Source organism: Hippopotamus amphibius, chromosome 10, assembly GCF_030028045.1.
Source record: "Hippopotamus amphibius kiboko isolate mHipAmp2 chromosome 10, mHipAmp2.hap2, whole genome shotgun sequence".
Classification (NCBI taxonomy): Eukaryota; Metazoa; Chordata; class Mammalia; order Artiodactyla; family Hippopotamidae; genus Hippopotamus; species Hippopotamus amphibius.
In genome coordinates, this window is record NC_080195.1 from 70,257,925 (window position 1) to 70,282,723 (window position 24,799).

The 24,799-nt window shown below is 42.3% G+C and overlaps 3 protein-coding genes and 1 non-coding gene across 7 annotated transcripts in view; 2 read left to right on the plus strand and 2 right to left on the minus strand.

Moving 5' to 3' along the window:
• FILIP1L (filamin A interacting protein 1 like) overlaps positions 1–3,723 on the plus strand; it is a 289,653-nt gene extending 285,930 nt beyond the window's left edge. The window contains exon 7 of the mRNA XM_057696270.1: positions 3,705–3,723. Within this exon, the coding sequence (XP_057552253.1) occupies positions 3,705–3,708 (4 nt within the window). The 3' untranslated portion in view covers positions 3,709–3,723. The remainder of the gene's footprint in view (positions 1–3,704) is intronic.
• CMSS1 (cms1 ribosomal small subunit homolog) overlaps positions 1–4,271 on the minus strand; it is a 352,758-nt gene extending 348,487 nt beyond the window's left edge. For 2 of the 3 annotated variants that reach the window (XM_057696280.1, XM_057696278.1), the window contains exon 1: positions 4,089–4,271. In XM_057696280.1, the coding sequence (XP_057552263.1) occupies positions 4,089–4,152 (64 nt within the window). In that variant the 5' untranslated portion in view covers positions 4,153–4,271. The remainder of the gene's footprint in view (positions 1–4,088) is intronic. The other variant, XM_057696282.1, reaches the window with a different exon arrangement.
• A 2,153-nt stretch (positions 4,272–6,424) lies between these two features.
• Positions 6,425–6,497, plus strand: TRNAE-CUC (transfer RNA glutamic acid (anticodon CUC)). The gene has a single exon. It is a non-coding gene; the product is annotated as a tRNA-Glu (tRNA).
• Positions 6,498–17,945: 11,448 nt separating this feature from the next.
• Positions 17,946–24,799, minus strand: part of COL8A1 (collagen type VIII alpha 1 chain) — a 150,598-nt gene continuing 143,744 nt past the window's right edge. The window contains exon 4 of one of the 2 annotated variants that reach the window (XM_057696277.1): positions 17,946–22,556. In XM_057696277.1, the coding sequence (XP_057552260.1) occupies positions 20,650–22,556 (1,907 nt within the window). In that variant the 3' untranslated portion in view covers positions 17,946–20,649. Of the gene's footprint in view, positions 22,560–24,799 lie in introns of both variants that reach the window. The other variant, XM_057696276.1, reaches the window with a different exon arrangement.

Below are 24,799 nucleotides of genomic sequence, written 5' to 3' on the forward strand. Positions count from 1 at the left end.
ATCCTGTAGAATGCATTCACTCGTTCAGCTAATATCTACCAAATTCCAACTGAGTGCCAGGTTCCATGTTGGGCTCCAGTACAATGCAGGATTCTAGTACAAGCATACCTGGGAGATATTTCAGTTTGGTTCCAGACCAACACAATAAAGTGAGTATCACAATAAAGAAATTCACTTGAATTTTTTGGTTTCCCAGTGCATATAAAAGTTATGTTTCACTATATTATACTCTATTATTTGTGTAACAGCATTACATATAAAAAGAGTACATACCTTAATTAAAAAATAATTTATTGCTAAAAAATGCTAACCAATGCAGGGTCACCACAAACCTTCAATTGTTTTTTGTTTTTTTTTTGGGGGGGGGTACACCAAGTTCAATCATCTGTTTTTATACACATATCCGCCGTATTCCCTCCCTCCCTCGACTCTCCCGCACCCTCCCCCGACTCCCCCCCACCCTCCCCGTCCCAGTCCTCTAAGGCATCATCCATCCTCGAGTTGAACTCCCTTTGTTATTCAGCAACTTCCCACTGGCTATTTTACAGTTGGTAGTATATATATGTCTATGCTACTCTCTCAGTTTGTCTCAGCTTCCCCTTCACCCCATCCCCCCAAATCTCCAGTTCTCCAGTCCATTCTCTGCATCTGCGTCCTTGTTCTTGTCTTGTCACTGAGTTCATCAGTACCATTTTTAGATTCCGTATATATGAGTTAGCATACAATATTTGTCTTTCTCTTTCTGACTTACTTCACTCTGTATGACAGACTCTAGGTCTATCCACCTCATTACATATAGCTCCATCTCATTCCTTTTTATAGCTGAGTAATATTCCATTGTGTATATATGCCACATCTTCTTTATCCATTGGTTTGTTGATGGGCATTTAGGTTGCTTCCATGTCCCAGCTATTGTAAATAGTGCTGCAATAAACATTATGGTACATGTTTCTTTTGGGATTATGGTTTTCTTTGGGTATATGCCCAGTAGTGGGATTACTGGATCATATGGTAGTTCTATTTTTAGTTTTTTAAGAAACCTCCAAACTGTTTTCCATAGTGGCTGTACCAACTTACATTCCCACCAACAGTGCAGGAGAGTTCCCTTTTCTCCACACCCTCTCCGACCTTCAATTGTTAAAAAAAAAAAAAAATGCAGTATCTGCAAAGCACAATAAAGTGAAGTGCAATAAAATAAGGAATGCCTGTAGAAAAATGACAGGTTTCAAAAAGCAATAAGATGTATGCAAAAAGGGTCGTATGTAGATCAACAGCTTTAGTAAAGGTCTCTGAGTTACATACCACATCTAAGAAGTCATGAAAATAGCAAAAACATAGCTCCTTTTCCTTGACAATAGGTAGATAGCTGGATAAGTATCATATACAGTCTGTGTCAGTGTTTGGGCATCCGTGCGTTTGTACAGTTTGCTCTTAGAAAATGTACAAGATTCATAACCATGAATGTTAAGCTTTTGTTGCAGACAGACGTAGACTGTTGAATAAATGACTAAATGCTGCATCATCTTGCCACAATAAGCACGAACTGGGAACAGGTGATAAGGAACGATGTTTACTTTCATAGGCAAGTGGCGTAACACAACAGGAATAAAGGCATTACTATAACTATCTTTCCTTTCTCTGACTTAAGGCATTATTTCACCTTTGGCTTTCAAAACAAAATATAACTCACACATTTTAGGCTGATCTTTATTTACACAGATAGGATTAGGAAACCTGAATTGGTGCAGCTGTGATTTCTTCTGAATTAGAAACATTATTCAGATTAGTTACACAAATCACCAGTAAATAAGCAGATCTCAAGGAAGTGTATACATTCACCTATCTGCAAAGCAGTTAACAAAGCAAAGCAAATTTGACATAAGTTTAATGTCAAAGCTCAGTCTTACAGCTAGAAGGATCCTAAGAAGCAGGGTGATCCCGGGGACTCCAACATATCTTGATGGGAATCCTGGCAACCTAGATGAAAAAGGCTGTAGAAACTTTACAGTTCTAACTAGATTCAACCTTTAAAACTCTTGGTTGGTAAACCCCTTAAAAAGGTGATCTCTAAGGATCCCTCACTTTACAAATTATGACACTGAGGACCAGAGAAGCCACACAGTAACAGTGGGAAAAGTGTGACTCTAAATCAGGTACTCTTGACTAACCTCTTCCCAGATCTCTGCCTTGCTGTGTTCCTAAGAACATCAATTAACTTTTCTGTTTTTCATTTAAATACTAAGGTAACGCTTACCTTTTAAGCATATTGTGAAAATTAAATGAATTCATATTTACGAAAACATCTGGCACATAGCAGATACTCAATACATGTTAATTTCCTTCTTTCCAAAGGGCGACTAACTTGAGAGACACATAGCTGGTGAAGGGCAAGAAAGAGGACTAGAATCTAGAATTAAGATCCTCTTCACCAGTTAAAAAAAATTTTGACTATTTCTAAATTGGCCTTTATCCTTGAATCATACCATAAAATACAAGCTTTTTTTTTAATATTTGGCTTTAAGATTTACTTATTCATTTATTTATTTATTTATTTTTGTCTGCGTTGGGTCTTTGTTGCTGGGCACAGGCTTTCTCTAGTTGTGGCAAATGGGGGCTACTCTTTGTTGTGGTGTGCAGCCTTCTCATTGTGGTGGCTTCTCATGTTGCTTTGGAGCGCAGGTTCAGTAGTTGTGGCACACGGGCTTAGTTGCTCCGCAGCATGTGGGATCTTCCCAGATCAGGGATCAAACCCGTGTCTCCTGCATTGGCAGGTGGATTCTTAACCACTGCGCCACCAGGGAGATCCCTAAAATACAGTTTTTAACACCTCAGTTATGAGGGGCAGGGGTTATTAAAGTAAATGCGAAATACCACAGCCCACAAAAAAAAAGTATTTGAGCCTTCAAGCACACGTATACTTTTGCTAAAAACAAAGCCTCAAAAGAGAAAGTTTAATCAAGGAAGTATTATATTCGCAACCTTTTTAAAAATGCCATCTGTTCTGTCTGTACCTGAAGCCTGCCCTTCTGGAAACAATGCGGTAGTAGAATTTTGTTGTTTTAAATGGATATTTCACAACTCATATTTCAATATTAATGACTACAGCAAATATGTATAAACTGTCAATCATGTGCAGGGCCCTGCGGATTCTACACGCATGAATCAGGCTTTCGCTTTATCCTAAACAAATCTTAGAACCTAGTAAAGAAGAGACGCAGATTATGAAGAATGATTTTTAAAAAACAACTGTATATTAAGCCACGGGACTTGAAAAGTTCAAAGCCAGCCAGTAGTGAAGAGTTATTTAATGCTATCTACTCAAGGATAAAATGTTCACTGCATTGGCAGCAGGTACACATGGCATAATAAACATTGTCTGAATTGTGTTAACTGAATTCTAATCTTGTTTCTGACACCAACTAGCTATGTGAACTTGTCACGTTATTTGACATCTTTTGGTTTCATGTTCCTCATCTGTCAAATGGGTGAGTTCAAGCAGATCTCCAAGTCTCCTTTAGGCTCTAAAAGACCGAATTACATGATGGTGATATCATGACGATAATAATGACAGCAAGAAAAACTAAAGCTTTTATTTACTGCGCACGTATTATGTACCAAGCACTGTGCTGTAGTGCGTCATTTGTATTATCTTCATTGAATCTTCACGACAATCTTATTAAGTTGGCATTACCCTTATTTTACAGATGAGGAAAAGGAAGCGGGACGGTATTAAGGGGCTGGAGTCGCGATCTGAAGAGCAGTCTGAACCTAATCCGAGAGTTAACCGCTATGCCCAAACTCCCCGTCTCCACGAAAACTGTCTTATCCTTTAAGAAATAAGGAAAAACAAAAAACAGTCTGGAAAAGGGTCCTTCCTGACTAGAGGGCAGACCTGAGTTACCGGCACACCTGGCTGTTTCACGTGTTAGTAAGTCTCTCGCTCCACTCGCTCCGCGACGCTCACGTGCGGGTGTGCACACCGCGGGGCAGAGGCGGCGAGCGCCAGAAGCGGCGCCCGCCCGGCCTTGGCCGCACGGAAGGCTGGAGGGGGGAGGAAGGCGCCGCAGGAGCGCGGGCAGAGCGGGTACCTGGGCTGCTGGCTGCTCCTGCCGGCTGGTTCTCCCACCACTCGTCTCCAAGGTCGTCTGCCATCTCCACGTGGGACTCGACACCGGCGCACCACCAGGGAAAAGCGGGCGCCGGCCGGAACTCGCAGTGCCTCAGAGGCGGGCTTCCCGCGTTACCACACGCGGCGCTTCTCCTCAGACACGTTCGCCTCCGCCCCGCGGCGATGACGTCAGAACCTCCGCCCTCCTCTCCCCGGCAGCCGCGTGCAGCTCGCCGCAGTTTCTACACCAGAGCGGAAGGGCGGGATCAGTCTGGAGGCTTAAAGGAAACCCCCACAAAAGCCGAAAGAAAGGAAGGCACAAAAATGTGTCTTCTTTTTTTAAGTGCTTCTTTTAAAACGTTTTGTTTAGGTTTTATTTTTGCCGAATAGATATTGTCGAAAGCGGCACACGGAATGCTAAGACAATTTTTTTCTCTGTTCGGTTTCAAATGACTTGAGTCGCGGGAGAAGACCAAAGCACGTGGTTGTGTTTTCGTTTGTGTGTCGGTGGTTGGACGTTGGTGTGTTTGTACTGTTTGCTTTTTAAAAAACGCGCACAAGAAGTCATGACCGTGAATGTTGGACCTTTGTTGTAGATGAGGGTACTGCTCTTTTTATACGATATGAGGAAAGAAAATGTTGTTTGGTCCAGAAGGGCTCGCCAAACGACAGACCCGAGAAGTCCGGAGAGTTTAGAGTCGACTTCCCTGCACCCCCTTCGGCTGCGTCCCCCCACCCCGGGTTCTGTAAAACAAGGGGAAAAGAAGTGAGCCCGTTGCTGCCTAAGTATAGGTAAGAGACCTACAGTGCTTGTCTCACTCCCTTAAGTGGCAGAGATGGGCAGGGAAAACCTGCTGGGCGCCGAGTGATGGGGCCAGTTGTGAAGTAAGTGTGGACCATACTTTTCAGGAGAGTCACTGAGGTGAAGATCGTACAGAAATGCATTAAATACACACGATGTGCTTGTCACTATGCTTGGAATACTGGTTGAAAGATGAGTAGGATATGATCCTGCCTTCCAGGTTTCATGATTCAGGTAGAGGAGCTACAACTTGTAAGAATAAAGGTCTAAGCTAATGATGAGGATACATCCTAAGAAAGGACCGAGACTCTTAATCTGATGAGGGTAGGATTAGCCAAATGTGAAAAATTACTAAAAATCCTCCTCACTAATAGGTGCTTTATAAATGCATTACTGGTTAGACTTTATCAGTGCACCCTAAACGCCCTAAAAGGGGAGCTGTTAGATATAAATGTGCCAAACATAAAAATCTGTAATCATCAAAGTAATGTGTCTTTCATGAGGAAATGTAGACGGCAAAAATTATGGTGGTTGATTGAAAAGTTACATAAGGAATACCAGTGTGGAAGAGGACATGCCATGACCAGTAAGCATATGAAAAGATGCTCTCATTATTAATCTGAGAAATACAAAAAAGACTACAATGAGATACTCTTTTTCATTCAGTAAATTGACAAAATTAAGAAATCTGACAGTACCAAAATCTGTACAGTATGTGTGTCAATGGGAATTCTTAAACATTATTGCAGTGAGTGTAAATTGGTATAGCCACTTAGAAAAGCAATATGGCAAAATCTTGTAAAGGTCAACATAGACACTTCATGATCCAGCAATTTCTACTCCTAACTACATACATTTGGGAAACTTGCATATGTGTGCCAGGAGATTATAAAAGAATATTCACAGCAGTACTGTTAATAAAGCAAAGAAGTGGAAACAACCCAAATGTTTTATATAGGAAAATGGATAACTAAATTACAATATAACCACACAGTTAAGCAGAGTTAATGAATGAACACACATAATAACATGGCTATATTCTGGAAATATAATAGTTTAAAAAAGCCAAGTCTCAGATACCATTTTGTAAAGTTCAAATGCAAGGAAAACTAAAAAATTTTTAGGCAAAAAATATATACTTGGGGGGACTTCCCTGGTGGTCCAGTGGTAAAGAATCCATCCTGCAATGCAGAAGACACAGGTTGGACTCCTAGTTGGGGAACTAAGATCCCACATGTCTTCTGGCTATTGAGCTGCGGCGCCTCAACTACAGAGCCCACGTGCTCTGAAACCTGCAGGCAACAACTAGAGAAGAGAAAAACCCTCATGCCACAACTAACAAGAAGCCCACAGGCCACAACGAAAGATCCTATATGCCGCAACAAAGACCCAACGCAGCCAAAAAATCATAAATAAAGTAAAATGGTAAAATAAAGTAAAATAAAATAAAATAAAAAATACATATGTGATTTTAAGTTAAGAATGGTACACACAAAATTCGGGATAGGGGGAATTCCCTGGTGGTCCAGTGGTTAGGACTCTGTGCTCTCGCTGCAGAGGGCCCAGGTTCAATCCCTGGTCAGGAACTAGAGTTCCATAAACCGCAAGGCACAGCGCGGCAAAAAAAAAAAAAAAGATGGATTTGTTGGGGAGAGGAGGTGTCAGGGAGATGGGATTAGGGAGAACAAAGGTAAATGTATGTAAGTTATTGGCAAAGTTCTAATTCCGGTAGAGTGGATGTGCATTTAAGTATTATGCTTTATAACTTATAGGTTTGTTATATATATTTTTTGTGGTATCAAATGACACATTATTTGTATAATTTAAAATATAAGGGAAAAGATCCACTACACAAAAGAGAAATTTTCAGTAAAGTGCTATTCATTCAGAACTTATTAAGAATTCCAAATAATGATCCTTTATCTCAAATGACACTCAAGACTGCCACTTTGAGTAGTAGGGAAAAGTCCTACTACTTTTCACATGTGAGTTCACTTTCCTGCTGTCCCTAATCTTATCACAGAATCAGTCTTCCTCTTGGCCCTGGATTCCAGCCACCTCAGATGCTGGTCACAATTCCTCAGTTGTTAACCTATGCTTCTGACTTACCAGCTATAAATCAGAGGTTCTCATGGACTCCCTCCTGGGGTTCAGTCACTTAGCAGAATAGCTTACAGAACTCAGAGAAATACTTATATTTACCAGCTTATTATATAAAGAATACGGATGAACAGCAAGATGAAGAGATGCATAGAGTAAGGTACAGAAAGGTCCCAAGCACAGGAACTTCTGTTTCCACGGAGCTGGAGTGTGACAGTCCTGGCATATGGATTTATTCACCAACCCAGAAGCTCTCTGAACCCTATATTTTTGGAATTTTTATGGAGGCTTTGCTTCGTTATGTGGGCATGATTTATCATTAACTCAGTCTCCAGCCCCTCTGCCCTTCCCGGAGAATGGGGAGTGGGGCTGAAAGTTCCAAGCTTTTAATCCTGGCTTGGTCCTTCTGGTGACTAGCCCCCATCCAGGAGCCCACCAAGTGACACCTTATTAGAAGAAAAGACTCTCCTACCACTCAGGAAACTCCAAGGAGTTTAGGAGTTATGTGTCAGGAACCAGGAGGCAGAGACAATGCTCTTTTAATCATACTGTCCTCTTCTTCCATTATGACAATAACATTGATGCCCTGCTCCATTTTCCCTTGGCCCATGCCTGAGCTTCTTTGCAGCTGTGGTAGACTATTTCCATCATGCTGACAACTTCCCTCCATGAGCATCCCTACTGTCTGCTTTTCTGGCACCATGGGAGCTTGCTCAGCCCAAGATTCAATGCAGTTAATGTTCCCAAGGGTAACCTCCAACCAAAGGGGAACAGGTATTAGTAGATAATGCACAGATTCTCTGTCCTTTGGTGGCACAATTCTGAAATATGTTTCACACAGTTTTTTAAAGAGTCCCCGGACAGACTATTGCCTTTTCTGTTTTTCATGTGTCTTTTCTCCAGTCTCTCACTTGTGCTTCCTGAGATCACCTCCCAAATAATATACATGCACCCAAGTCCTAGACTCAGGGTCTGCTTTAGAAGCAACCTAAATTAAGACAGTTGGTATTGGAAATACCCTAGAAAGCAGACCCTCAAGACCAAATTTGGGAATCAATGTACTCACTGATCAGATGGTAACAAGGACATAATTGGTAGTGGTAAGAAGAATGGTAACTGCTGGTATACTGTAGCATCACAATGACTAAAACACAGTCACTCACCTGTGGTAGATTAGAATGACATACAGGCAGAAGGGGAAATGCTGGCTTGTGCAATAGCTTTAACGTTAAAAGATATAGGGCAATTGTAATTATAAAGATCGTGGAGTTGGCTGGCTGTTATTATTCTGAAAATGTTGAGAAAACCGGAAGTCCTTCCTGGCAGTGCTTGAACAAGGCCCTTCTGCAACTACAGACCATATTGTGCTATATATTTAGGTCAGAATTTAATCAAAAGGGTAGCAGAGCTACAAAGAGATTGAATGCATAGGCCTATATGTCACCTATGCTCAAGTCAAGTCCTCAAAGAAAAGGAGAGGGACTCCGAGACTGAGATAGAGACATTTGGGTAGATGTCCTTGAGGTCCGGAACGCCCAGATTCCTGAGCCTTCTGGGCCGACAGAACTGGCCCCTTCTCCCTTGCTGGAGGAAAACGGCCTCTTATTACCTGGAGACCGTTCAAGGCCTCACTGTAGTCAGTTGCCTCACAAGAGGATGTTTGAGCCCTCACCTCCTCTCATTGCTTCTTCACCAATAAGTAGAGTTAGTTCTCAGCATAGACAGAGTAGAAAGTACAGCCCCTACTATAGGAGAAAATTATTTATTTACAAGAAAGTCTACAGGTTTATATATATTTGTAAATATATATTATGAATTTCATAAGTTAATGCATCTTGAAAGTATTGGACCAGCAGTGTGTAAAGCTGAGTAGAAGAGAGGGTGTTGATGTGGGGACACTCCCCAGTGGCCAATGGTTTAATGTGCTGTGAAGTCCTAACATCCTGTGTGGCTAGCTTCTTAAAGCTTAGACACAATGGTAACCTTTAGTAAATGAGATGGAGACATTGGCACTGCCTTGGCAGATTACTAAGAAAAGGGTCAGGAGACTCAGCAGTGGACTTTAGAATGGATTTATTATGTGAGATCAGAGAACCTACCAGCTGACTGTCTTTCCTAGGAGGACCCAGAGGACAATTCTTTCACTAAAGCCATAAGATTGCAGTAGTGTGTGGGCACTGACTTAGTTGAGAGACTCAATGGTGACTGTCCTGTGTAGGCCAGAGGTGAGAGTAGGAGATGCCCTAGTGTCCATGAGTACGATAGAATTCCAGAATAGTGAAAGCAGTTGGCAGCACTGAACCATCAGAAGCAAAGTGAATTTAATTACTGGTCAGAGATCCTTGAAATGTAGGGGATCTGTGGTGTTCCACAGACCATGGGTTCTGAAGGGCAAGATAGATAGAAAGCTAATGAGGGTATTGATTGACTTACATAGCAACAACAACAAAATCAAGAGCTGGTAAGCAGAAGGCAGATTTTAACTGCCAAAATGGAACAGCATGATCTTTGGACATGTTTCCAGATATAAGCCAGTTCTCAAACTCAGGAGTCCATTGATTAAAGGGGATCTGAATCCCTCTGAGGAAGTTCTCTGCAACACAACCAGTATGTACAATATGTACTCATACCTTTTCCCAAGGAAACTATGGCCATTTTTCAGAGTAATTGTACACTGGGGAAATAGGAAATACCCAGCTCTTTCAAGGTATGGACACAGGGAATCCAAACTGCCACCATAACCCCCTGTTAGAGTGGGGCATACAGGGGCCAGGTGAGAGTCCTGGCCTGAATCTGTTTCATGGTGGCTTCAATGAGTTCATCAACTTGTGGTCATATCTCCATTTGCTGAGTTCATAATTGAGATGGATATACTTAGCAGTTCGTAGGACCATCACATTGATCCTCTGACCTGTAGAGTAAGAACCATTAGGGTAGGAAGGGTCATGTGGAAGCCCCTGAAACTACCTTCCCTTTCCCTAGCCCTTTCAAACATAGTAAACTAGAAGCACTCTCTCATTCTAGTGGAGTTGCAGAGGCTAATGCCAACCTAAAAGATTTAAAGGCTGCAGGGGGTTTGGTTTACCAGTGTGGTTCTCCAAAGCCAGATAGACCATGGCAAATGATGGTGGACTGCTGTGAATTTAATCAAATGGTATCTTCAAGCATAGAGGATGTACCAGGTGTATATCTTTGGTGGAACCAATCAACACAGCCTCTAGCACTTGCTTTGGTAAATGTGTTGTATTCAATTCCTGTTAGGAAAAATATTAAAAAAAACTTGGGAAAAATTGAGTTCCTATTCATTCAAAGTTGTGAATATTTTCCTATGAACACTCTCAAGGCTAGTAAACTTTCCTGATCTTTATCATAATATAGTTCAAAAGGACTATGATTATTTAACTCTTCCTCAAAATATCACATTAATCCATTTTATTGGTGACATAGTATTAATTGGATCTGGGGAGCAGGAAATGACAAGTACTGTGGATGCCCTATGGAAATACATACATGCCACAGTGTGAGATATAAATCATATTCAGGGCCCTGCAATATTGATCACATTTTTAGAAGTCTGTATATCTGAGGCATGCCTGCGTATCTCCTTCAAGGGAAAGGAAAGGTTATTGCATCATTCATCTCCTGCCACCTCCTACCTATGCAAGAAATAGAAAACAATATTTGGTGCACCTGTTTAGATTTTACAGCTAGCCTATGTATGCCACCCTTGGAAATACTGCTCTAACTCACTTATCAGTTGAGTCAAAAGGCTGCCAGTTTTGAGTAGGGTCAAGAGAAAAGAAGCCTTGGCAGTGGATCCATGCTGTAATACAAGCTGTTCTTCCCCTTAGTTCGTAATGACATGGCAGATTCTAAGGTGCTAGGTAAGAGTTAATGATGCTGTGTGGAGTCTGGCAGGACTTGAAAGGAGAATCACAACACAAACTCCTAGGGTTTTAGAGTAAGGTCGTACCTTCGGTAGCCAAAGCATTCAAAAAGCAGCTACTGGCATGATACTGAGTTCTAGCAGAAACTGAGCATTTGACTATGGGACATCAAATGATTGTATTATCAGCGCTGCCCTTCTAGACCTGGCTTTTGTAAGGCTTGGTTCACACAGCAACAACCCACTGGAAAATAGAAATGATATACATGGGATCACATCTAATCAGGTCCAGAAGTCATAAGTAATTTACATGAACAGGTGACAAAGATCTCTGTGTCTTGTATTCCTCACGCACACCTATGGCTTCATGAGGCATTCCTTGTGACCAACTGATGATGTTGGAGGAAATATTCATGACTGGTTCAGGCTTGCTGTGTTATTGGAGCTGAAAATGGACTGCTACTGCACTACAGTCCCACTCAGGGAGAGGCTCTAGAGGACCGTGGTGAGGAGATTCCTTCTAGTGGGCAGGGCTTCAAGATGTACATTTAGTTATCTCCTTTGAATAGAGAGAGAAATAGTCTGAGCTAAGCATAAATACAGTCTTGAGCAGTAGTGAATTGTGTGGTTGAGTGGGTCAAGGGCCTGGAAGATATAATATTTGGAGTTCAATAGCAAAGAGATCTGGGAAGAAGCATATGTAGGAAACTGGGGAGTGGGTGAAAGTGTGCGGATCTTTGTGTCCCATGTCCAGGTCCGCTAGTGAGTATGCACTATGGATGAGACCTTGAATATCCAGGTAGACATATCACAGATTGTCTACAGATGGCCACGAATATCTCCCATCCCATATACTCTTCTAACAGTGTGACCTTGTGTGGGGCGGTCTGGTTCCCTCTGAATCTAGGCAAGCATTTGTCACCTCTGCTGATAAAATATGGTAGGAAAGATATCCTGTGATCTCTGCGGTTGGACCGTGAAAATTCTATGCATTTCCACCTTGCTCCCTTGGGATGCTCACTTGGAATCCAGGTGTGTTACAGTGAGAAAGCCCAAGGTAGGCCACACAGAGAAACCACATGAAAAGGACATAATGTAAGTATTCTGGCCCACAGCTCAGCTGAGGTCCCTGCTGACAGCCAGCATCAACAGGCAGACCTGTAAATGAAGATACTTCCAAATGATTACAGGCCCCAGTTGTTGATCCCCCTCCAGTTGTAGCCCCACACATCTTGGAGCAGAGACAAACCATCCACAGTCTGTCCGCAGAAGTGAATTCCTGACCCACTTTTCTCATATGAGAAAAAAACCTGCTTGTGAAACTGTTGTTTCTCTTCTGGCCACAAGAGGGAGACTTTGTTCCTTGGGGACCTACAAGTTGTAGAAACCATGCTTATTCCCGTCTCCAATGGGCAGCAGGGTATCCTGCCTAGAGTTGCAATGAATTTTCCATCTTTCTCCCCATAGGGCCTGGTGAAGTCAGATGGCTAAAGTAAAACTTAGTTAAGAATATTCATAGACTTCATATGTATGAGCTCTAAAGATCCCCTCATTTAGAAGAAGAAACATCTGATCTTTAACTTTACCTTTGGAACCAGAAAATTGACATGGAGATTGCATGTTTAGGCTTGAAGAAGAAAGAGAATTCATTCTAGTTTGTCCTTTGGAGTCACTGGGTGAAGGTGGATTGTCTGCCTCCAGCAGTTAGGCCTTAAGCTCGTTAGAAGGTCATATCCACAGAAGTACAGGAGGTGCAGTAGGTGGCAGCCCCCATAATGGTCTGCGGAACTTCCCAGGGAGAGGCTGGGACTTGTAGTTTCTGGACCACCACTGTGGTACTGCTGACCCATTTGGGTGAACGCTGTGGTTAACTTGGAGGTAAGGGAGGCCGCCGGAAGTCATTTTCAATTACCTCCTACATCTTGGATTAGTCCTATTAATAGATGTTTCTCCTCTAGTTTTATTTTTTAGATTATTTTTATAAATTGTAGTAAAATACACATAGCACAAAATTTATCATCTTCACTATTTTTAAGTGTACAGTTCAGTGGTGTTAAGTACATTCACATTGTGTTGTGCAACCATCACCACCATCCATGTCCAGAACTCTTTTCATCTTGCAAAACAAACTCTATACCCGTAAAGCAATAATTCCTCATCCCTTCCTCACCCCCAGCACCTGGAAATCACCCTTCTGCTTTCTGTCTCTATGAATTTGACTTCTCTAGGTATCTCATATAAATGGAATCATATACTAGTTGTCATTTTGTTATTGGCTTATTTCTCTTAGTGTAATCCCCTCCAGGATCACCCATGTTGTAGCATATATCAGAATTTCCTTCCTTTTTGAAGGCTGAATAATACTCTATTGTATGGATATACCACATTTTGTTTATCCATTCATCCATCAAAGGACATTTGTGTTGCTTCCACCTTCTAGATATTGTGAATAATGTCTCTATGGACAGGAATGTACAAATAGCTGTTTTGTCCCTGCTTTCAGTTCTTTTGGGTATATACTCAGAACTGGAAATGTTGGGTCACGTGGTAATTCTATTTTTCATTTTTCAAGGAACCTCTATACTATTTTCCATAGCTGCTGCCCAATTTTACTTTCCCACCAGCAGTGCACAAGGGTTTTGATTTCTCCATATCCTCACCAACACTTGTTTTTTGTATTGTATTGTCTTGTCTTGTTTCATAGTAGCCATCCTAATAGGTATGAGGTAGTCCCTTTAGTTTTTAAAGCCAGCTGCCCTCATATCTCCTAAGGGATAAGGATGTCACCATGACACCTGTCAGTAAATAGTCTTTTGGTAGCTGGCTGTCTCTGTTGTCTCTGGTATGGACAACAGCTAAGAAGTAACTGAGGTCATGTCTCTCTTTTTTGAGGCAAGCTGATATTCTAAACCCTCACTGGCAGTTGTTTGCTTCTTAGGCAGCTGAGAACTTTTATCTCCTGCCTGTACACAGTATGGTGTAATAGCTCAGAGCACGGACTATGGAGCTAGATGCCTGGGTTAAAATCTTGTCATTTATTAGATCTTGAACAAGTTACTTTACCTCAGCTTCTTCAGCTGTAATATGGAGCTAATAATAGAGTCATTATAAGGAGTAACTAAGTTAATATGTAAAAACACTTAAAAGCATTTTGGTACATGGTTGTCACACAGTAAATGGTAGCAGTTGTTACCCCTCCATAACACACTCTACAACTTCCTCCACCCTCCCAAGTGTACCAGGTAGTTACCACTATCACCTTTGGTTTTACAGGTGCAAAAGCTGAGGTTTCGAGAAGTTAAATAATGGACTCAAGATATCATAGCTGTTAAAGAGAGTCGCTGAGATTTGTTCTCTGAGCCTAGCCCCAGAGGTTTCTAACACGTTCTATATTGATGACTCTGGTTTGACAGAACAAGTGACAAGGACAGCATTGTCCTTGGTGAGGAAATGCAGCTGTTACTAGTAGGCAATTAGAGCCTGGTAAGCGTTCCATTAGCTTTCCCCAGTGTGTCTGTCACCCACGAATGAAGAGCAGATGTGAACGTTGCTGCCAGCCACTCACTTGGGAACTGACTTGGCCACACTCATTATAAAATTAATTTTTAGGTCTTGGTGGTTTTAACAAAACGTGAATTGTAGGTCTCCACAAGAGTCATAAATTTTAATTTAGAAGTGCTTTTGAATTTAATAAAAATCTATTTTTACTTGCATTAATATAGCAAAGGAAAAAACCTCTGGAAAGGTTTGGGATGCCTCAAAGGAAAATTCAATTAGATGGTTCTTGTGTCTCAGTAACACACACGAGAAACTTCTGAATAATTTGTTAAAATGGGATGATGTGCCCCAGTTTTTAAATTCAAATTCCAATGCACTTATCACCAGGACTTAGCAAAAAATATTTTTCTAATAATAAAAGTCATTAACAGCTATTTGACATCATAAAGAATAACTTATTTAAGCATAAAATTGATCTGATACAAATATTGGTTTTGAAAATGGAAAGCATAAGAAATTCTTTGTCACTCTTTGCTGGAAGAAAGGTAACCCTAAGGCTACTCCATGGAGACTTTCCTTTTCATGATGTGGGATGAGCATGACGTTTGCATATTAGAGTCACAGAGACCATTAAGGAGGAAAGCTTTTCTGAAATATAGTAAAATATGATTGATTTACACTCTTTGTTGGCCCTGTGTCTTTGGAATTCATTGTAATTCCATGTGGATTGGGATGACATTTCCTTTTGCTATGTCTGTGATGAAAGGCTCTGTTGAATTCCTGCAGCAAGTAAGGGAGGAGATTTTAAAGCAGCTTAATCATTATTGTCTGCAAATGGTGCCACTCATTTTGAGTGAGTCTTTTCTTTCCTTCTCATTACGATAGGCCACCGGGTCTCTCTCCAGGTTCATGGCTTTACCCTTCGTCTTCCTAGCAAATGCACATCTGGAACACAGGCAGATCCCACAATTCTACATATACACTGAGTGTCTTTTCTTTCCCTGCCTGGAGCAGGCTCTGCTAGGGGACTGCCTGTTCCTGTCAGTGGCACTGTCCCTGTTTTCCAGGTGTATCAGTGAGAGGAAACCACCTTTGAGTCAAGCTTCCTTCTTCCTCATAAAGGCATCCTGGGATTGTCTTCAGGTTCAGTTCAGTCTTTCATTGTCTCTTCAGTTTTCAATTCTTCTTCATTCCATTTCCTAGCCCGTGAGAGAGCTCCATTGTTATGCACTCCTTAAACCCTAACACCTGACCTGAAATCTGACTCACTCTTCAGACTTGGTTAGGCTCCCTTAATCATCAACCCATCACCCCATTCCTGGGTTAAAGGTGTTCTAATCTCATTAGTTGCTACTTGTATCATACCTTCTCCATAGAATCATCAAAGTAACTTTTCTAAAATGCTTATGTTCATACCATTTTCCTGCTTAAGGACCTTCAATGTCTTCTTATTGCATATTAGATAAAATATAAATGTATCTTCCCTGTATGTAAAGCCCTACATCACTGGGTATTTCTTTGGTTATTAAATGTTTCCTTTAGTAGTTTTTGAGCATTCTGATCTAGTCTGGCCATTTCCCTTCTCTCTGCCACGCCCCCCTTTCTGACACACACAGACACACACACACAGACTCTCTCTCTCTCTCTCTCTCTTTCTCTCTCGCTCACACACACACACACACACTGCCCTATGCTCCATTCATCCAAATTCTATCAAATTAGAGATGATTTCTTTGAAAGTCATCTTCTCCAAAAAACTACCTGAGATTAGGTTTCATCCCTCAGTAGACTTCTAAATAATCTTGGAACATACAATCTTCTGTAAAATCTTGGAATCCCAGAGCTGGATTCAGTCACACCTCACATCGAGTTTAGCACTAACTCCCACAGCAACCCCGAGAGATTCATTCTTCCCTTCAACCTGGAGCTGGACCAGCACTCTATGATGAGCTGTGGATCCAAAGATGAAACAACGAGGTGCCTGCTCTCAAGAAGCTTACGCTCTTATCAACAGGGCAGACAAACAGTTCAGTTACAAAGCAGGAAAAGTGAAGGGACAGAAGATTGTACCAGGCAGGGTGGTGACTAAATCTGGGCAGTAGGGAAGGAGAGGTGATGCTTGTGCTGTGTCTTGAGGGGTGAGGGGGAATTATACAGCAGACAGGTCAGAGAAGGCATTCCCAGGAAGGGAGCAGCGTGGAATGGCCTTTCTCTTCCTGAACTTCGCTAGCACCTATGCATCCAGTTGGCCTCACACCACCCTTGTTTGTATATCACCTGGAAGTCAGTTTGTTTAACAGATATCTTGACATCCTCCAAACAGAAGATACTTTTAAAAAGAATGGTCATGTTTTCTGTTGCTTATGTGCTCCTCACATTGCCTAGTAATATCAGGTGCCAGGTAGGGGCTCCTGTGTGGTTTGTTTTAACATAAAGGGATACTATAGACCCATTGTAATAATGGATTTGTCCTGCTTGGTCGGCATTCTGAATTCCGACCATGTATTCCTCCTTGCCTCTGTCTCCTGTATCTATCCTTCCACTTACTTTTGTGACCACCACTGTTTGCACATGAGGTGACTGGTCCGTGTTATAGAAGAGCCTTTGGCCATAGAAGAAAATAGAACTAGTTGGGCTATGTGGGAATGGGAGCTATGATCTTGAGCTTCCAGACCGATGGGTTTAAACAGGTGAATTAACCAGCCACAGACTGCTGCTACGTAGTTGCTTGTTGAATGATTCGAATAATCCCTTTGCGATAGTTGAGACATGATAAATTATGATCATTGTGTGCTTGGTACGTCATCACAAAAGAATTCTTCCCTGATCAGTGATGCTTATTAAGACCCTTAGGTTCTTGAAACAGGTCTGCTTCTGCTCTAAAGCTCCACTCACCACTATCTCCCCTCAAAAATTTTGGCTCTGCTGTGGCAAAGTGTAACAGAATTGAATACTTGAAGGTTAGTTTCTTTGTGGGAGAAGAGATCTGTGGCAGTTTATCTTTTTAGGTTGGATGTGACAGATGCAGCAGCTAATTGTTTCCTGAAATCTGTTCTTCTTCTGTGCTAATAGAACCTCTGATTTTTAGCTGGACATGTGGTTGCCCTGAGTAAATATTGCATTTCCCACACTCCCTTGCAGCTGATTGTGGCCACGTGACTAAATTCAGGGCATGGGATGCAGGAGGGTGATCTAAGCAACCACTAGGTTGAGTTCTTTAAGAAGGAAGCGTGTTCTCCCCTTCCTGATTTTTCCTCCTTCCTTCTGGCTGGAATGTGGCTGTGGTGGTTAGCTCTCCTGCACCCTGGAGATGAGGGCCGCACCCTCAGGGTGGAAGAGCAACAAGATAGAAGGAAACTGGGGCCCTGACTGGGGCTGCCACATGAGCCCCAGCCTGTTTATGCTTGCAGCTGTTATGTTAAAGAGAAAGAATTGTCCCCATGAAGCTAGGATTATGTTAGGTCTCTGTTTCAGCAGCTAATTAACACGTTGGGGGATAAACAGTTATGAAGTTCAGTGTCAGCTGGGTGATATGAACAAGATGAGAAACATACTTTTAAAGGTATTTAATAAGACTTTTTTCCAAATCAGTACAAAAATTTAAATACAAAAATGATTTGCTATTGACATTTCTCAAATCTGTCATGGAAACTCAAAGTTACCAGTCTGTTCACCATTCATGGTATTTTGTAAAATATTTGAAAACAGTCACCCACTATAGACATTCTTTTCCCCTATGGGATGTCATCTTGCATTAAAACTCTGTATTTAAATAACAATATTGTCAGTTTGGTCTATTTCACATGGAAAAGTTCTGGTTAATTTTGAATTAAATAGGGATTGTAGTATTATCCCTAGACTTTAGAACATGTGTTTGTTTCATCTGCTTTTACACTAAATGTGTTAACATGATGTGCAGCACTCAAAAGGGAAACACAGATACATAGATTATTATTTAAAACTCTTCTTTAAATTAAATGGAGTAATTCATGTAGCTCTGAGATTAGCACCATTGTAGAATACACAGTATCTGGCATAGATTTTGCTCCTCCCCTATCTAAAAGTTAGAAGCATATGCCTGATAATACACACATGTGCGCACGCACGCGTGCACACACACACACACACACACAACACACACACAGGCAACTGAGTAACAACCTATAAATAAGTTGGAAGATATTTGAAAAGTGAAATTTGGTTTTGACTAAAGAGGTACTTTATCTCTTGGTGGAAATAAAAAGCCCATACATGTACAGATAAATACAGTTTTATAAATCAGCTGATCTGGCTTGCTTCGAAGCCATTTCAACGCAGCTATTTAGCAGACAGAGCCCAATGGATCCATGTGGCTTTCATAGCCATCGGCCCAAAATCAGCATCCTCAAGACCAACCCAAAGGATATTTGGCCACATAAATGCTGTCTGCTTTGAAAATGAAGGTTGGGTGGGATATATTTTTGATGGGAAAAGTTTGTCATATAATTAGCCATGAGTAAGAAACCATGTGGTAATGAACTCATTTCTCTTTCTAAGAAATTGAGAAGAAATGGTGCTCGTATACCATATAGCGAAAAGACAGATAGTAGGCTGAGGAGAATACTCTTGATAGTTAAAATGATTCAGATTTGACATAGACACAATTCCATGTGTGTTTATACCGTATTTATTTGTGTATTTTCCAATCTGTACCTATCCCCTCATCTCCTCACTCTTAATTTTGAGGAGTAGATACAAGACTCTACCACCACAGTCCCACATTATTTCCCCCAGTGGCTTATAGTATCAGCAGCAGACTCATAGCCAACTTGAAATGCTTTGTCTGTGTTTTGAGACCAGATTTGCATGTGTGAAGCAATTAGTATGTACCTAAGTGAAAACCTGGAAAAGTGTTTATTTTTCTCTTTAAATTTGTATTGACTCTGTGGGGTGACATAAAAAGCATAGGCTGTCATTGCCCTTTCACATTCCAGATGGCTCTTCCACAGGTTGCTTCCTGCATTTTTAGTACCTAAGCAGGAAGTAATACATCCGTTTTTTAACTTAAAACTTCACAAATTATTTTTTCAAAAAAATTTATTTTCCTATGTAATCCTGAAACTTCCCCCTCTTTCCCCAAGTAAAGGATGGCTTGGATTTAGAAAATTCACTTTGGGACCTAAGATGACACACCGGTTTATATATATACTGCATAGGGAAATTTCTTTGAAATTCAATAGCTACTAAAAAGTACCAATATCCCCTTCATGAGTGAAGCCTCATTGTAGTCATTTGTGTGTGTAGGCAAAGGAGGGGGATTATTATGTGCATGTAAACACAGTTAAGAACTGCTATTGGTAATGAACATTACACAAAAGTGGAAAGCTATGAGGGGAAAGCATTATTTTTTTTTCTTGTGACTTACAGGTGTTCATATTAGTTGGGTCATAGTGGAAATTATATGGAGACAAGAAGAAAGAAAAAATAAATCACAGAAAAAAAAAAAACACAAAAAAGAACCCTCGAGGAGTAAATGAGTTACTTCCTGCTCATGTCTCCCAGCTGGGTTGTTAGCTTCCGACAGGGCACTGTCCTAGGCCCTACAGAGGGGTCTCATCCAATGCTAGGCACAGAGAAGGCATGAGTAAGTACACTGCACTTGTTCTTCTAGGGACACTAGACACGCATTTCTGAGTAGAACTCTTGTAAAAGACACAGCCTCTGACAGGGGATAAATATCCCTTGGACTAAAGCCCTACCCTCGTTCTCTGTCCACATCTCACTGGCGAAGAGCACTGCAGAACTCCCCCACATCCCATGGCAAAATATCTGCACAAATACAGAGGAAATTATGCAAGTAAATACGGTATGTAATTGTTATCATTGATATTTCTTTAAGCCATATTTATATTTTAAAGTAAACAATATGAGTGAGTGACTTTCATTAGCTATGCTCTTTCATACTGAAATACTTTGATCTGAATAAGCAGGTTATCATGGAAGCACATAACATAAACAGCTAATATGATTCCAGTGGGTACAACACAAGTGTCAGTACTCAATACATAAATCTATCCCATCATTTTCAATTACAAGCTGCTGTGCAGAGCACTAAACATGCATCTTAGTTTTTATTTGTACATGATGGTTCAAATTTTCACTTAAATATAACTTCCCAACTATATAAATGTTTTGAAGCAATTATGTTCCTCATTTGGATTTTTTGGTGCATCATTTTCTTTTCTTCTATTAAATCTCTCTCTTTTTTTAAATTTTTTACATGGGATACAATAAATATCCTGAAAAAGAGGAATGGACGTACTGCCCGGCATAGAGTCCTGCAGCCTGTTCAGAGGGCATCTGGAGGAACACCCGGTCTCCGGGCCGGAGCAGCAGCACCGCGCTCCCGGACGCCTGGTCCAGGAAGCCCTTCTTGTACTCATCATATGTGTACATCATGGGCTCGTTGTTCTTGAACAGAGCAACCCACACGTTGCCCCCCTTGCAGTGGACGTGGTATGCAAAGTAGTAGACCCCAGGGACCTCGCAGGTGAAGATGCCCGTCTGCGGGTTGTAGTTCTGTCTGCCGTTATAGAGCAGTTTGTCAAACTTCACGGGGGCCCCCACAGGTGGGAAAGGTGCAGTCAGCTCAGCGGTAAATGCAGGCATCTCATAGGCTGGCCCTCCATTCTTGCCTTTCTTAGCCCCATAGGCGTGGGGGGGTTTTGCTCCATCAATTCCCAGCCCCATATCTGGCAGATACTCTCCATGGGGTGATGGTGTTGGGGCCATCACAGCTGGGGGCCCTGGGGGCCCTGGAGGGCCAGGGGGCCCTGGAAGGCCAGGCTGGCCTTGGGGACCGAGGGCACCAGGCTTCCCTGGGGGGCCATGAAGTCCTGCTACTCCGGGCTTCCCTACTCCAGGGAACCCAGGAGGCCCTGGGAGACCCGGTTCCCCTTTGGGGCCAGGAATTCCAGGCGGTCCAATGGGGCCACTCGGGCCTGCAATCCCTGGGATACCTGGGGGGCCCTGTAAACCCTGTTCTCCTGGGATTCCTGGCTCTCCCTTTGGTCCAAGCAGCCCCGGGGCACCAGGGAGCCCCGGCAAACCTTTTAGCCCAGCTTCCCCCTTGGGCCCTATGGGACCTGGCAAACCCCTCATGCCAGGGGGCCCCACTTCACCAAGGAAACCTGGCTTTCCTGGGAAGCCTTGAAGCCCTGGCTCACCCTTGGGACCTGGTGGCCCCTGTGGCCCCACAACCCCACCTTCTCCTTTGGGTCCGGGAAAACCGATAGCACCTGGAGGGCCCATGGGACCTGGGATTCCAGGCAGGCCTGGCTCTCCTGGGGGACCCCCCAATCCAGGGGCGCCTACTGGTCCTTTCTCCCCTCTTGGTCCCAGAGCCCCAGGAAGACCCCCTACGCCCCTGTCACCTTTGGGTCCTGGGAAGCCTGGTTTCCCTATCCCTGGAAGGCCTGGGGGTCCTGGCAGTCCTGGCAGTCCTTGCTCCCCTTTGCCACCTGGAAATCCTGGCTGCCCAGGGATCCCATCCTGGCCTGGTTTTCCAATTCCAGGCATCCCAGGAGGTCCTTGAACCCCTGGGACCCCAATAGGGCCTTGTGGCCCAGGTTCGCCTGGAGGGCCTGGCTTTCCCAGGGGACCCTGGGGCCCAGGGAAGCCTGTCACTCCTGGTTTGCCTACTCCTGGAAGTCCGACAGGGCCGGGAGGGCCATGCATTCCTGGAGGACCCTTCAGGCCTGGCAAACCTGGCATCCCGAAGCCCTTCTCTCCTTTAGGGCCCTGAAGGCCTGGAGGTCCTGGTGGTCCTTTGGGTCCTCGCTCACCTTTGGCACCTGGTTGCCCTGGTAACCCTGGCCCACCTGGCTTCCCAATGCCAGGAAGTCCGTGAGGCCCTGGAGGTCCTTGCGGTCCTGGGATCCCCATTGGTCCGATCTCCCCTTTGGGTCCAATTTCACCTTTTGCCCCAGGCATTCCCATGGCTCCCGGCTTTCCTGGCATTCCAGGCATACCTGGCTTTCCAATTCCTGGATATCCCTGTGGCCCTGGTTTTCCTTTGATTCCAGGTATCCCTTGACCTGGTAAACCAGGGGGCCCAGGTGGTCCTCTTGGGCCAGGCTCTCCACGGGGACCTTGCTCCCCCCGTAAACTGGCTAATGGTATTTCTACTGGGAGAGGAGAGAGAGAGAACGAGGGAGGGAGGGAGGGAAGGGGGGATGGAGTGGGAGAGAGAGAGAAAGAGAGATTATTATTGATCATCCTTCACTTTGCTTCAATCATTAGTTCTGACACATTTGCCTATTATCGAGAGAAAGACTAGGAATAATGTGCTCGTGTTCTAGGACTGTATTGTCAGTACTTAATGGACAATCAAGCTGATAATTTCTTTGCCATATTTGAGATATTATTTTGAGAATTGATATCTGTGGCTGCTTTTATCAGCGTTAGTTAAGTAAAAAAGCTAGAAAGTAATGAAGAAACATTTTTCCCAGTACAAACTTGGAGATTTTATGGTGTGTTCACTGTAAAGAGTTCAAAGAAGGATAAAGAAAAATCAAAGTTGCCTATAAGCCCACTACTCAGAAATAATCTCTTGACATTTATATGTATTTCCATCTCATGTGTTCTATATACATATGTAGGTATGTATATGTCTGTGTGTATATTTTAAACGATGTTGGAGTCATTTTTATTTTTTCTATTTTTTCCCCAATGTTATATACTGTATTTTTCTAAGTCCTTGAATTTTAAATATAATAATATATGGCAAAATAATGTTTCCTCTTGTGCTGAAATACAGTATGATGTAGAGGATGACAGACTCAGGGAAGAATAGAAGCATTTTATTTTGTGTGTGGTTTAATAACATCTTAATCATCTGTCCTCTAGAGTCAAATCGATTTGTTTAATTTCTTTACTATGTTGTAGTAAGCCTCAAATATTAATTCTTTAATTTAATATGTTATTTCTCACTTGCAAATTTGGTTTTTAAACAAAAGAAGTGAATGAAATATTTTATGTTGATAAGCAGCGCGAATAAGGAATTAAGCTAGGATTAGAAGCAGGAAGCTTAGTTTCTCTTCTGGCCTTAAAATGAGATCTTGACTGGGCCACTTAAGCCATCAGCATCTCTGCTTGCTTATCTGTGCATCAAGAATGATACACCCACACTACAAGATTAGATAATAGATGTGAAAAGCGTTATTCTTTCTTGTTATACAAAGCACATGTTATTATGTTGATTACGTTATGCCTTGCAGAGAAACACAACTCTGGATCACCCATGCTACTGGAAGTAAGGAGTAAGATAAAGAAATGAAATTCGTGGTCCCAAAGTCTTACACTAACGATTAGTTACATCTTAATCCTGACCATTGTATTGTTCACTGCGCTACTGTCAGGGGAAAAAATAGAACTACAGAACTCATGTTTTTTCCAAATTCCTCGGTTGCGATCTGGTACCCATCTGAATAAGTACAGGAAGTTTCAAAATCCAGGCAGGTCATTCAATAAAGGAAGGAAAACAAATGACTGAGATAATCCCCTAAGTGGAATATCAGCTCCCAAAGAGAAGAAAATTGGAAATGCTTCTTTTATGCCAACAGATATTACTATCGTGCAATTAAGGTGTGCCGTTTCTAAGCCGGAACTATGTAGCTCCTATAGCAAGGCAGCATCTGGGGCAGAGTCATGTCATGTTCATCAGGAATACCTAGTGTCTAGCACGCACCTGGAGTATACGCTGTGTTCATACTTAGATTTTGCTGAATGATCCACTGTAGCAACTCAAAGTTTTTAATGGTGCTTTAGCATTTATTTAGTGCTTACCTTAAGTCATCGACTCAATAATCCTACTTTACAAACTAAGAAAAGTAGTTTCAGAGAGGTTAAATGACTAGGTTTCTCTCATTTCTGACCTCTAGGCACCCAGGCCTATTAGCACCAAATGCAGTAGTTCCCTGGAAGTAGAGCTTCCTGCTTTTGCAGGGACCATTGAGAATGGCCTCCACTTCCTCAAAGGGAATTGCTACTTTGATTGCAATTCCTTTCTTGCGAGTGCTAGGTTTCCTAGGTTTCTTATAAATCAGCTGAGTTTAAAAGAAAATGTCTCTTGGGAATCCCCTGGCAGACCAGTGTGTAAAACTCTGTGTTCTCACTGCTGACGGCCTGGATTCAATCCCTGGTTAGGGAACTAAGATTCTACAAGCCATGTGGTGTGGCCAAAAAAAGAAAAATTTAAAAAAGACTTAAAAAAGTGATACACATTTTGCAGGTGTTGAATAACTTAATGAATATGCCTAGAAAGTAATGGAGAGATTTTCAGGTATCATCTTTAGATGCAGCCTGTACTCTTCAGGCTCCTTCTGTAGATTTATTGATTGACATGTAGCAACTTCATTAGAGCAGT